General features: G+C 51.9%; 1 protein-coding gene and 1 long non-coding RNA gene across 3 annotated transcripts in view; both read right to left on the bottom strand.

Moving 5' to 3' along the window:
- Positions 1-2,644, bottom strand: part of PBX1 (PBX homeobox 1) — a 133,822-nt gene extending 131,178 nt beyond the window's left edge. The window contains exon 1 of one of the 2 annotated variants that reach the window (XM_055724715.1): positions 1,704-2,644. In XM_055724715.1, the coding sequence (XP_055580690.1) occupies positions 1,704-1,894 (191 nt within the window). In that variant the 5' untranslated portion in view covers positions 1,895-2,644. The remainder of the gene's footprint in view (positions 1-1,703) is intronic. The other variant, XM_055724717.1, reaches the window with a different exon arrangement.
- Positions 2,645-4,019: 1,375 nt separating this feature from the next.
- On the bottom strand, positions 4,020-11,488 carry LOC129737233 (uncharacterized). The gene is made up of 3 exons (XR_008734829.1): positions 11,254-11,488; positions 10,704-11,087; positions 4,020-9,647 (listed from the first exon to the last, which is right to left on the bottom strand). It is a non-coding gene; the product is annotated as an uncharacterized LOC129737233 (long non-coding RNA).
- Positions 11,489-12,395: the final 907 nt, after the last annotated feature.

Raw genomic sequence — 12,395 nt, 5'->3', positions numbered from 1 at the left:
TAGCCAAGGGTTTAGTTGTATAAAGGGCTGTTGCTATCAGGCGCCTGTTACAGGATTTCTGTTTACCAACCGAAATTACACACGAAAGACGATGTGAACATCTGGCAAACATTCACACTACTTACCCCACACCACCCACAACATGTTAAAAAGATTTATATATCTGATGAAGTCTCTCAAAGGTATATACCCTTGCAGAACCACAGCGTCCCCTTATCAGCACACCCAGATGGGTGCAGACATTTGGGTATACACAAATCACGTACATATGCTGGAGGAGCCCCCTTACTAATAATATTGGCACTTTGCATCTTCCCAAAACTTCATTTAAAAAAAAAAAAAAAGAAAAGAGGCAGCAAAACAACAGTAGGATGGATGGAAGAAATGCAAAACCAAACATCACTGATAAATACGGTGTGTTTGGCAGCTCAGCATTAAAAACAGTAATAAAAAATATATTTAAAAAGTACTGTGAGGAAGCAGCTGAAATAGTCCAGCAAGGCAAACCCATAAAGCCTTCTCCCACCTCTGTTCTGCTTTGGCTTTGTTGATTTGATTAACTATACTAAATTATGCAGGCAGGAACACACAAAATTCCTGCAACTTTCCGAAGGAAGATCCCTTCACTGCCCCGGGTCTGGCCGGGGAGAAAGTGCCTGATTTCCTCCTCCTCCTAACAGCTACTCTGCCCCTGCAAGAACGTAAGAAAATTAGTAAGATCAGCCCAGCAACGAGGCTTTTCAGTAAGCAAGAGCTTTATACAAGCTGGGGAGGCGGTGAGGATGTAAGCTGAGGTTTGGGGGCTACTTTTATCCTTCTGGAAGTTCTTCCTAAAAGAGTTGTGGGGCCGTGCGATGCGTTTTTCCAGGAACAATGTATTCTAGCAATCTGCTCCAGCTCGGGGCATGAATGCCAGGGGGAAGGACACCGTACCTAGCAGCTCTGCAGCCCAAAAGAAATTTCAAGTGTACCCCAGCCAATTCAGGGCAACTTTATTTTGCTTGTTTGTTTTATTCCTTCAACTATGCCTTCGATTTGGGGATTTGTTATTTTTTCCTCCCTCTCTTAACTTTTGCTAGCGCCTTGAAGGTACGTATTTAGGTTTGCACTCCCTGAAGCCGGGGACAATTCGGTTACCGGCTTTTACAGCGGTGTTTTTTGTTTTTTAAATACCTCTGCCATTAACAAGAAAAAAAAAATTGAAGGGAAGCTTCTATGTGCATCCTCCAAGGGCAAAAACACGGCCTGAAAAATAACACCACTACAGGGCCCTAAAAAAGAACATTATTAACGCCCCTAACAACAAAAAATAAATAATATGGAGCAGTACTTTGTGCCTCTTTCGGAGGCGCCCAACGCAGAGCCCTGCTGCAACACCCGCCTCCCTCCGGAATCCACCCCCACCCCAAAACGGCTGAGGACCCCGGGCCGCTGCCCAGCCGAGCCCCACTTCGGGACCCCCCGTGGGGAAGGAGCTGGGGGGGGTGGGGGGGTGGGCTGCGACCCCCAGGAACCACCATCAAGTTGGGAAGGGGGTGGGGGGATAATCTGTGCCCTTTTTTTCCCGCCCCGCCACGTCCCGGCAGCAGGGACCCCCCGTCCCCCCGCGCCGGGCGCTGCCCCCGCCGGACAACAAAGGCCGGGCCGTGCGCGGGGGAAACTTCCCGGCACCTGCCCCCGCCGGGCCGGGCCGCCGCTCTCACCTGGCCTGCGCCTCGTCCAAACTCTGGTCCGTGATGGTCATGATCTGCTGTAAGATGTCTCCGATGTCCTGCTTCCTGCCTGCCTCCCCCTCCGCCCCGCCTGGTCCATCCTGCATGTGCTGGGACAGGCCCGGGTGCCCCGGCATCCCCACCCCGCTGTGCGTGTGCATCAGCCGCGGCTGGTCATCCATCGCCGGCCGCCGGCCCCCGCTCCGCCGCCGCCTCCTGCCCTGGCTGCCGGGAGCGGCGCGGCTGGGCTGGCCGCCTGGCTCCTCGCTTTCTTTTCTTGCTCGCTTTCTTCTTCTTCTTTCCTTCCCCCCCCCCTCCTCCTCCTCCTCCTCCTCCCCAGCCTCTTCCTCTTCGCTTTTTATTTATCCTTCACGCTGGCGCCCGGCTCCGCGGCGGAGAGGAAGAGGAGGAGGAGGAGGGAAAAAATGAGGGAGAAAAAAAAGAGAGAGGAGAGGGGAAAGAAAGGGGGGAAAAATCCCTTTGGCTGCTGGAGGAGGAGAAGGAGGAGGAGGGAGGAGGGAGGGAAGGAGGAGGGAGGGAGAAGGGGGGGTTCCGGGGAAGGGAGGGGAAACGGCGGCGACTCCAAAAGCAGGGCAGCGCAGCCCCGCGCCCGGGGAGGCAGCGGGCCGGCCGGCGGGGGCAGGGGCTGCGCCCGGGGAGAAGGCGGCGGCGGCGGCGGCAACGGCCGCGGCGGGGCGGAGCGGGGCGGCCGCCCGCGATGGCAGCGCCGGGGCTGCCGGGGCTGGAGAGCGGCGGAGCCCCCGCGCTCCGGGGGAGGGCTTCAAACTTTCCCCCACCCTCGGGCCGGGCTCGGGGCTGGCTGGCAGCCCGCTCCGCTTTGCGGCCGGCAGCGGGGCCCCCCCTCTGCCGGGCCTGCGCGCACCGCTCCCGGCCCTCGCCGCCTGCTTTTGTTCGGCTCCGGACTCCTCAAACTGGCACGGAGGAGCCCGGGGGGCGGGGGGAGGAAGGGGCAGCGGCGCCTCCCCGCCCCCCCGGCCCCATTGGCGGCGGCGGCGGGAAGACCGGCCCCCCCGGGCCGCCCCGCCTCCGCCGCGGCCGCCCGTCAATCTCCGGGTTCAGAGGTGGGCCGGGGGCCGCGCCCCGCCCGCGCCTTAAAGCGGCCTCGGCCGCCGGCGGCGGGGACAGGGGTGGGTGCGGCGCGATGGCCTGTCCGGGCATGGCCTGCAGGCCCCTCGCAACCCGTCTCAAGCGGCCGCCATGCGCCGCTCGGCGGGTCTGTCGTCGGCCCCGGCCCGCCTCCCTTCAGTGCTGTGCCCCTCAGCCTTCCCGCCGCCCCTCAGGCTCACCTCAGCGACACCCGCCAGCTCCTCCTTAGCCCCCCCCAGCTCTCCTCAGCGCCCCCTCACACACCCCAGCTCTCCTCAGTGCCTCCGCCCCAGCGCTCCCCAGTGCCCCCTCAGGCCCTCCTCAGCTCCCCCCGCCAGCTCTCAGGTTCTCAGCCTCCCTCCTGGGCTCCCACCCAGCTCTCCTCAGCCTGCCTCCCGCCGGCCTTCCCTCAGCCCTGCTGTACCCCATCTCCCCTCAGCCTCCCCGCGGCCAGCCCTCCCTGCTCCCCACAGCCCCCCTACGCCTCTCAGGCTGCCCCTGTGCCGCCGCCGGCCACCTGGCTCTGGCTCCTCATGCAGTCCCCACATCAGCCCCACGCCCCGGGTGGCAGCAGGGCTCCCTCTCCGCTGTATCCCCCAGGGAGTTCCCTCCACTCACCTCAGCCGTCGCTGTCCTTGTGCCCTATCTCACTTTCCTCTCCCCCGGCCCACGCAGGGCCTCCCCACGGAGTGGTGCAGGCCGGCTGTGCCACGTCCCACACCTGATGGCCCCACACCTGCCTGAGCGGGGCAGGGGAAGCCAGCAGAGGCTCCAAGGCCACCATGACTGCCATGCCAGCCCACGTGTCACAGCACCCTCTGCGTTCCCCAGGATCTGAGACTGTCCTGTGGCCCAAAAGGACCTTGTAGGCACGAAGCTGATAAGCAGGGATGGCCCTGGGGCCAGGCTTGCCTGCAAATTTATATTAAAAAATGAATACACTGTTATGGTGATACAAGGATTTCTTGCATGGGAGGTTATTTCCTCAGATTGTCCCCTTCTCAGGTCTGAGGGTTGCCGGCTCCAGGCCCCTCATAACACAAGGGAAGACCAGTCCTGGTTCCTGACCTCAGCTGAGACTGGGGAAAGAGCCATCAGGTTGATTGGAAAGAAAAGAAAATATAGAAGGCAACTGTTTTGCTTCCACTCTTCCTTTTTAATGAAACACTTTCCAGTGTTTTAAGCAACACATGACTTTTCGTTTTGAAATTTCCTTTCGAACCATTAAAATGTTTTAAAGTGGTTGAAGGCGAAGTGAGATGTTTTGATTTTTGTCGCTATGAAATGTTTCACTCAACACATTCTTTGTGTTTCTTGATTTGCCAAAATTTTTCAAAGGTTTCTGCTTTCTCGCCCAAGACGTATCTATATATTTTTTACTGTTTTGAAAAGAAGGAAAAAAAAAACCGGGAGAAAAAATACCCTTTATCTCCACAGCTCCACAGGAAGCGAAACTTTATCCAAGAAACAAAGGGCCAAGGGACTCCTCTCCAAAGGTCCAAACTTTCAGACACTTAGTCATCCCTTCACTTGCTTGCTCGTACACCAAGTCTAGACATATGCTCTTTCAAACTCTGGCAGGGACTCTCACATCCCCAGAGGTCACTCCAGGGTCTTTCAGGTTTGATTTTGAGCAGCTCTGAGGAGAGGCAGCACCGCAGAGCTGAACGTGCACAGCAGAAAAGGGAGCAGTGGCCACCGGGGGGGACAGACAGGGACACTGGGGACCATGAGACTGACCCTGCAGACTCCCGCATTCCAGATCCTTCCCCCAAGTCACAACACGGTGCCTCAGCCCATCAGGTAGACACAAGAGAGCTGGAGCCAGAAAATCCTTCGGGAAGCCGGCACGTGTTGGGTACGAGGCACGCGTGGGGTGAGGCGGGTTGTCCGCGGGGTCAGTGACCCCAGGCAGCCCCCTGGCATCTCATGGGGAGAGGGGCAGAGCGACCCGAGCCGCTCTGAGGGAAGCATCCCAGCATGGGGCCTTGGGGGAGCCATGGGGCCAATGCAAAGTGGCCAGGACTCTGCCTCTGCTGTCTGCCAGCGTCAGTAAAATCCTTCCTGTCAGAGATAACTAATCCTGGGGCCTTTACAACACCTCTCCTGAAGAGCACATTTCATTCCTCTGTCTCCTCCTGCCTTCCAAGCGCATGAGATTGCAATAGGTATTACCGAAAATATTCCCCATGGGAGCTGACACTGGACTCCCTTAAAACCCAAACACCATCACCCCTCCTTCCCCAAGACACAAGCGAGCGCTATGCTCTATTATCTCTACACCCACTAAATCTTTCTGAAATAAAGAATAAACATTTCCACCACACATAGTGTAAGTGCATGTGCCAAGCTGCATCGCTTCCTCTCCTCTGTGGTTGTTATAAAGTGGTTTTGTTTCAGTGGTGAAGCAGATGGACAGATTCCAAGTTTGGCGTCCCCACTCCCTCCGAGTACGTCTAATGCTATCTTTGGTTTATCACAGATTCCTGAAGAAAATGTTTACAGGAGCCTCTTGTTTAAAATCTTGGCTCCATCACAGCATAATTCCTATTATTTATTAAATGAAAATCAAGCGGTTGTTAATGCACCATTACTGTGGCAAAGTGAAGCCCTTGAAAACAAAGGCCAAACACACTCTGTTTCTCTGACTGAGCGCGAGGGAAGCGTCTCCCCATTATCACTGCTCGATGCTCACGCCGCAATGGGCTGAAAGGCGGTCTCCTGGCCTGTGACTCCTTACACATTTTCTTTTTGGCGAAGAGAGCCATGGATGCTTTTGCTTTGCTGTCTAAAACCTGACATCCCGGAGTCAGACGGTGTGCAGGTTGTACATAAGGCTGTCAGAGAGGCTTTACCTAAGACACCTCTGTGGCGATGCCTTTCTCCGTTCACCATGACCAAAGCAATTTTCCTCCCTCTTCTGCAATTTTCCTCTAATGTATTCCATGGAAACGCCAAAGCCTTTCCCATTTCCCAGCCAGCTGCAGCCCCCGTAACCCAATGAGCTCTGTACGGATGGTCTCTCTTGGGCTGAAGTGTGGCACTTTACATTCCTAACTGGTTTTCAGAGGACATTCTTAAATTTTCCCGGAAATGTTCTGTTGCTGCTTTGAACTGATTGTTTATTTGTCAATTTAGTCATTAACCTTCTTCCTTACTCCTCTGGCTTTTGATAAGACAGAAAATGTCAGAGGGAAGGGAAATAGGCTCAGAATGATTTCCCCTGGCGAAGGATCCCAGTCCCCAGAAGCGAAGGGAGTTTTCTCATCAATTTTAGCAGAGACACGGCTTCACTCACGGTGCCAGGTTAAATCAGCGTTCCAGTTTTTGAAGGGTTTGTGGGTTAGGCTTCAGCAAAGCACCTGGGTCTTCCAGAGTGATCTCAATCTGTAGATCTCAAAGCCCTTTCAAAACAAGCTAAATGCTGCTGATCCCAGTTAAGGTGGGAGGTGGGAAGAGCTGACCAGGCAGCGGGGGAGCCAGAAATGGATTCCCACTCATCCCATTCCCAGTCTGATGTTCAGTTCCCTGCATCACACCGCCTTTACCGTGTTCGTGCTCTATTCTATGAAGAAATGCATGTCTTAGTGAACACGTTGCTTATTAATATTTCCTATTCATGAAATTTCTACAAACAACCTGGATGCACGTAAAATCCTACTGCCACAGGACAGGGGATCAACTTCTGTTCGCACAAAAATCTGCGGCGTCTAAACTTGTTGTCTGTTGCTTATTCAAATGCAAGTAACAAAATTCTTACCATCAGAAGTTTACCAAAAAGGAAAATGGCTTTTCCCAATAGCTGACATAAACATGTAAGTGCTACCAAACATATTTACATGTTTGAAATAGATGGTATAATTACAATGAGTTATAGTCAATATTCAGTCTTTCCCTGGTTTAAATGCTACCTTCTGATACAGCACAACACATCCTTTAATTGTGATCACGTGCTCTTTCTTAGAGACTGCTGCTTTTTTTTCCCCCACAAAAACGTCTGTAATTGAAAAGAAAATGGCATTGTTTAAAATAAATTCTCTACCCTCCTAGAAATAAACAGGTGACTTCCCTTATGGAATATCCTATTTCTGGGATTTCTACATCAAAGAAAGTAATCTGCAAAATCATTTTGGACATTTTTCAAGACCCCAAACCTGAATTTCAGCAAGGAAATGCATTTTAAAGACAAAAAAAAAAATAGCAACAAGGATTTTGAAAGCAAGTCAGGTAAAAGCTATCAGAGGAATTATCAACAAAAGTAGTCAAGAGTCCTCCAATAAAAGCAGGTCCATTCCCGATTCAACAAAAAAGGTCTTTTTCCCTCTTTCAGCCAATACTGATGTTCCTCAAAGGATAGAAAATAGCTGTTAAATTCACTTTTATCTAGTGCGTCTCACATTCCGAACAGCACTTTTAAATTGAGAAGCCACATCAGAGGGACAAATACATGCCTGTATTACACAGCTTCTCCATGATATCTCACAAGTCAGGCCTCCGAAGAAGACCTCTTCTTTATCACCTGCAGGATGGGCTCACTTTTGTAGTAAGGCCATTTTCAGATGGTTTACCAAGAAGGTATACCCCTAGCCTTCTTTTACAGATGGTGAATCAGAGGGACCAGAAGAAGGGCCTTACTGCTGTGATCCAAGATAGCAAGAGCCAAGGGTATCACCTGCAGGTGACCTTGTAATACCTACCTCGATCACAGTGTCTGTGAAAGAAATCTCTGCTGCCTCACGTGAGCTATAGGTATCTAGAATTGCTTCCTTTGTGTCTCAGATGCAGACTCATGGGTTTGGGATGTTTTCCACCACGTCATCTACCTTCAAGTGGTCTTTATGGAGTTTACCTGAAGGCAAAAGACAGTTATCCTCTCCTGAGCTTTCCATAGATTTCCAAGGCTGAGAAAGGCTGCAAAGGAAGAAGCTCAGCTACAGGTTTCTGATTTCACTTCCAAAAAAAAGAGGGGTTTAAAGCTATCCCCAAAGGCAATTCTCAGCAGTCCCGGATCAAGAGACAGAGCAAATGCCCTCCGTCCCTCTGCGGTGAAGCTGGTGGGAAGTGTCCCCCCACGCAAAGGTCTGTCAAGAAGACCCTTGCTGCTCTCTTGAGAGAGTCCTGCCATCCCATGCATCTCTCAAATTGGCTATCACGATGGAGCAGTAAGTGAAGAGGTCACAGTGTGAGACGTAGGTCTCTGTGGTGGTAAGCAAGCCAACAGCTCCAATTTGCTGACTCGCTTTTCGATAAAATCCCTTCCCAGCCCTCCCTCCCTTGGCTGTTGCGCAGATTCCTTCAGTCTCTCTCACAGGGGTTTTGACCCAGTGTTCCTGCAGGCTTTCCTATTATCAGCTGTCCCATTTTTTCTACACAACTGCTGAAGTTGGACCTTAGCCTTTCATTTCATTTTCATTTGGCTTCTTCCCCAACTTCCCATATTTGAGCACTTCGCTTATTATCAGTCTGGTCCCTCCTGTACTTTGCTCAGCTCCATTCTGCTAATTGGTTCGAGCATGGGCCCAGCATTCCCTAAAGGAGAGTTGCTTCTCCCCGCATACAGTCACTGCTGCGCATTCAACACCCTCCCCAGACTCCCGGAGCAGGAGCGACCCTTCCTCTCCAAAAGGTGCTGGTGTCCTTGACTGAATGGGTCTGAGACAGTGATCAATATAATCACTGATATATGATTGTGTCCCATATTGGCTCTTCACAGCCCAGGAAACACGTCCCCTGGCAGGCCCTGAAGGTTGTAGGACAGATAGGCTTTACAACCAGACATCCGTTTTCACTCTTGCTCTTATCAACAGCTTTCCCAGTAATATCCCTATATTGCACACCACCTTGGGAAGGGCCACATTTCAAATAGCCAGCAACATAAAACTAGGATGTTCATTTTAATTCCTACGAATTGAAAATATTTGGATTCTCATATGGTCAGAGGAACCAAAGATGCTTGCACCACCCTTGTCAATGACCTTGTCTTTCCAGAACACAAGTCACCACCACTTCCCTGTGGCTCCCAGGTCATAAAGAGGTGTCAAAACCACTCACCTCTCACTTGTGAGTAAGGAAGCAGTGCTGCAGAGAGAATAACCACAAATCACAGCAGCAACTCTCCTGCCCCCAGACCCAACCCAAGTTCACCAAGGATTTTACTTTCCCTGGTCGACTGGGCAGAAAACCTGCAAAGCTTAATTTCTTACCACGCTTTCCCAGGAGGAAAAAATCTCACCTAGAATTGCTGTCAAGTCACATATCGTATCTCACCCCAAAAAGACTTAGGCAGGTTAAGCCTGGAAGAAAAAGAAACTATCAAGGTCTGCTTGTTTGATAAGGGCACATCTATACTGCAGCAGCACCTGGTTACTCTGGGACATGTGGAGCTGGAAGCTGGGCTGGGGGAGCAGGTTGCCCTCCCCAGGCACTGTTCACCATCGGGGAAGGCAGAAAAGACAGGGTCTCACTAGCTCTGAACGAGAACAAAGCCCACAGAGCAAAAACCATTGACGTCTTGCGGTGAGCTCAGAGCCACCTAGTCCTCACATTCAATAGGTAGACCACCAGCCCCACCAGCTCAGCAGCCTCTAGGGAGGGGAAGCCACAGAACAGAAAGTCAAGTTCACTGGGATTGTGGCTTTGGAAGGAGGTCCTGTTGAGCTAAAGGAGGCGGAGGTCTCAGACACTGCTCTGGAACAAGCCTGCGGTCTCCCACTCTGTCTATTCAGCAGCAGCTTCAGCCTTCCCAGCCTCCGTTTAATTAGTGCAAAAGTCAGAGTGTCCAAGGGATGGGGATCGTCGGGAGAGTGCCAGAAGATATTTACCAGAGAGCTGGAAAAAGGACAAGGACATCATGGTTGTGGCAATGGGGAAGGCAAAAGGACACGTAAAACTCAAAAAGCTACCGATGACTCTAACATTCTGCTTTTCCCCCAGTCTCATACTGGGAAGGTCCTCCAAGGATGTAAATTAATAAACCCCATTTAAAGCAGTACCAATTTACTCACAATAAAGACCTGGCTTTCAAATTTTAGAGGCCCCAAGCGGGTGTCACATGGGAGCCTGGTTTTCAAGGCCCAGGCTGGGAAGATCCCACTCGGCTCCCATTGCCCTGGCCTCAAACAGAAGAGCCAAAACCCCTCCTGTGTTCCGGGATGCTCAGCCCCTTCCTCCAGCTAATCGTTCTTTCCCCAGTTGGATAGTCTAGTTCTGGAGCAACAGAAGAATTAGGGCAGAGAGAAAGACACTGGCAGAGCCCAGGGAGGAGAGGAGTCCCCCCAGGCCCCCGCTGTCCCCGTGGAACAGCAGTCGGGCTCCCAGCACCCAGGTGGGGATGGGGTGGGAGGAGAGAAATGGGAGCGGTGTCCTGGGGGCTGCAGACCACCATAAGCAGAGAGGAAAGGGAGGAGAAGCAAAGGAAGTCACAGCCTTTTGGTTTTGCAGGGAAGGGAATGTGGGTGTTTTATAGTCATCAACACCCTATGCCCAACCAAAATGCATGACTTGTGACCAGCCCAGGTGGGCAGCAGATACAAAAGCAGCAAAGGGACATGTGCTCACCCAAAGGTGCCCTGTACTTTCTCCCCAGAGAACTGCCCCAAGCAGGCAGGGCAGTGTTTGGCATGTTAAACCACCCTTAGGCCAGGCCTCATACTGCTTCTACTGCAGAGCCCTCAGCTCTGCCCACAGCACCCAACAGGTCTGCCGACCCCCAGTTAACCCCATCTCCCAGCCCTGATCTGTCTCCCTTCCCAGCCGGCTCAACGCTGGGAGCTGGCAATGCAGACCATCCCACCAAGACACGCTCTCAGCATCCAGCCCTTTCTATTCCCACTTCTTCCTCCCATTCAGCTGAGAGAGAGCTAGGCGGAGGTGGGTCAGACTCACCACATGGATCCAAAGGCTCAGTGTAAACCAGGGAGAGCAGTTCCCAGGGCTTGGGCTGGAAAGTGGGGAAACAACAGGCACGTCTCCTGAAACCTCAGCAGCTTGCCAGTCTTGTGACCTGAAAGTCAGGGACTGCTCAGAGCTTGTAGCAGTTATTATTTGCATTTGAGCTAAGGGGCTGACTTGGAAGCTTTAGGCAGTCACTGTTCCAGACAATGAGAGGGTACTCCTTGCACGCACACTCTGGACACATCTGGCCAGCTGCTGCTCCTGGGCACTGCCATGTGGTTGAAGTCAGAGGCATCATGAGTCTGGAGGAGGAGCAAAGGCAGAGCTCTATGAGAAATAGCAACATCCGTTCCTTTCCTAGGGACAACTCCAACTCTGCTGGTAAAAGAGAGAGAGAAGCTTAGCCAGGTCTGGAGCACAGGGCAGGCCGTTGCAGGTAGCACCCTACATAATTCCTTGACCAGAGAAGTGTTATTTATCAAAGCACGTTCAGCCTGTTTTCATAGTATTCTCCAAGCCAGTGCTTGTTAGATGGACTAACCATGGATTTGAGGCTGCAGTGCTGCCATCAGCCCCAAGTAACATCGCAGAAGAAGACAGGTCCTGGGAGATCCCACCATCACAGCCTCCTCTGGAAGAAGACAGCCTCTGCTGGAGCTTCACCACAGGCAGGACACAGAGCTTCACTGCACAGTGCACTGTTCGTCCATGGATGAACGGACTCAAGCAAAAACAGGAGACACCTTCACCAGGATCAAAGTTTGGTTCGCAGTGGTGAAGACATACCTGCATTTTGATGCCAAGTTATCAAAGTGAGTCATTTCAACCACACAGCAAGCTAGAGCACCCCATGTCTGTGTAGACATGGTTAGGCTGACTCCATTCAGTCAGAGGTCTTTCTCTACACTGGAAACCCAAGCAATGCCAGTGATATGAGAATGGCATTGCACTAGATTTATTCTGCGGAGCCAGGATCAGACTCTAACCCTAACTTTTACACAGCTTTTTTATCATCTCCCCTCACAACCACTTTACTCTAACCCCCAGTGCTGGAGTAACCAAATACCATCAATTAAATTGCCTCAGAGGAAACAAAATGTACATTTTTACAGTCCTGAGCCAAAGCCCTGTTCTCATGCTTCGTGATGAAAGGAGTTCTTTACGTTGCAGAAAACACTTGCATTAAAAGGCAAATATTATTATCTCCTGCTTTCTTCTTTGGAGCCCAGAGCAGATGAGAGAGAATTCATAATGTGGATTCAAAGGTGCCCGTTAAAACAAGGAATCGATGTATCTAATCCTCAGCCAACGTAGGACTAGATGGATCCTCCGTAAGGGTAGAAAAGTGGTCTCGGGTTGGTGCTGGAACTGCAGCAGGAAAAATCTGTGGTGGGACACAAAAATCCCTTCATGATGGACTAAAGAAAAAAAATCTGAACCTTCCCATTAGGCAAGTGTTTCTACAGTAAGCATCTCTTCCCACTTGCTCGCATGCCCTTCCCCTAGCTAAAGAGGAGTGGTGGTGTTTGTTGCACACCCATGCACACACAAATCCCACACATGCTCTTTCCATCCCATTTGAGGCATGGCTTCCCAGGCTGTATCAAGTGCAAAGTGAAATCACCTGAAGAGTGTCGCTTTAAAAGCCACGGAAGTGCAGAGAGCAGCACCAGCAGCAGTCAA

Source organism: Falco cherrug, chromosome 12 (genome assembly GCF_023634085.1).
Source record: "Falco cherrug isolate bFalChe1 chromosome 12, bFalChe1.pri, whole genome shotgun sequence".
In the NCBI taxonomy this organism is placed as follows: Eukaryota; Metazoa; Chordata; class Aves; order Falconiformes; family Falconidae; genus Falco; species Falco cherrug.
This window is presented reverse-complemented; position numbering and strand designations above follow the sequence as displayed.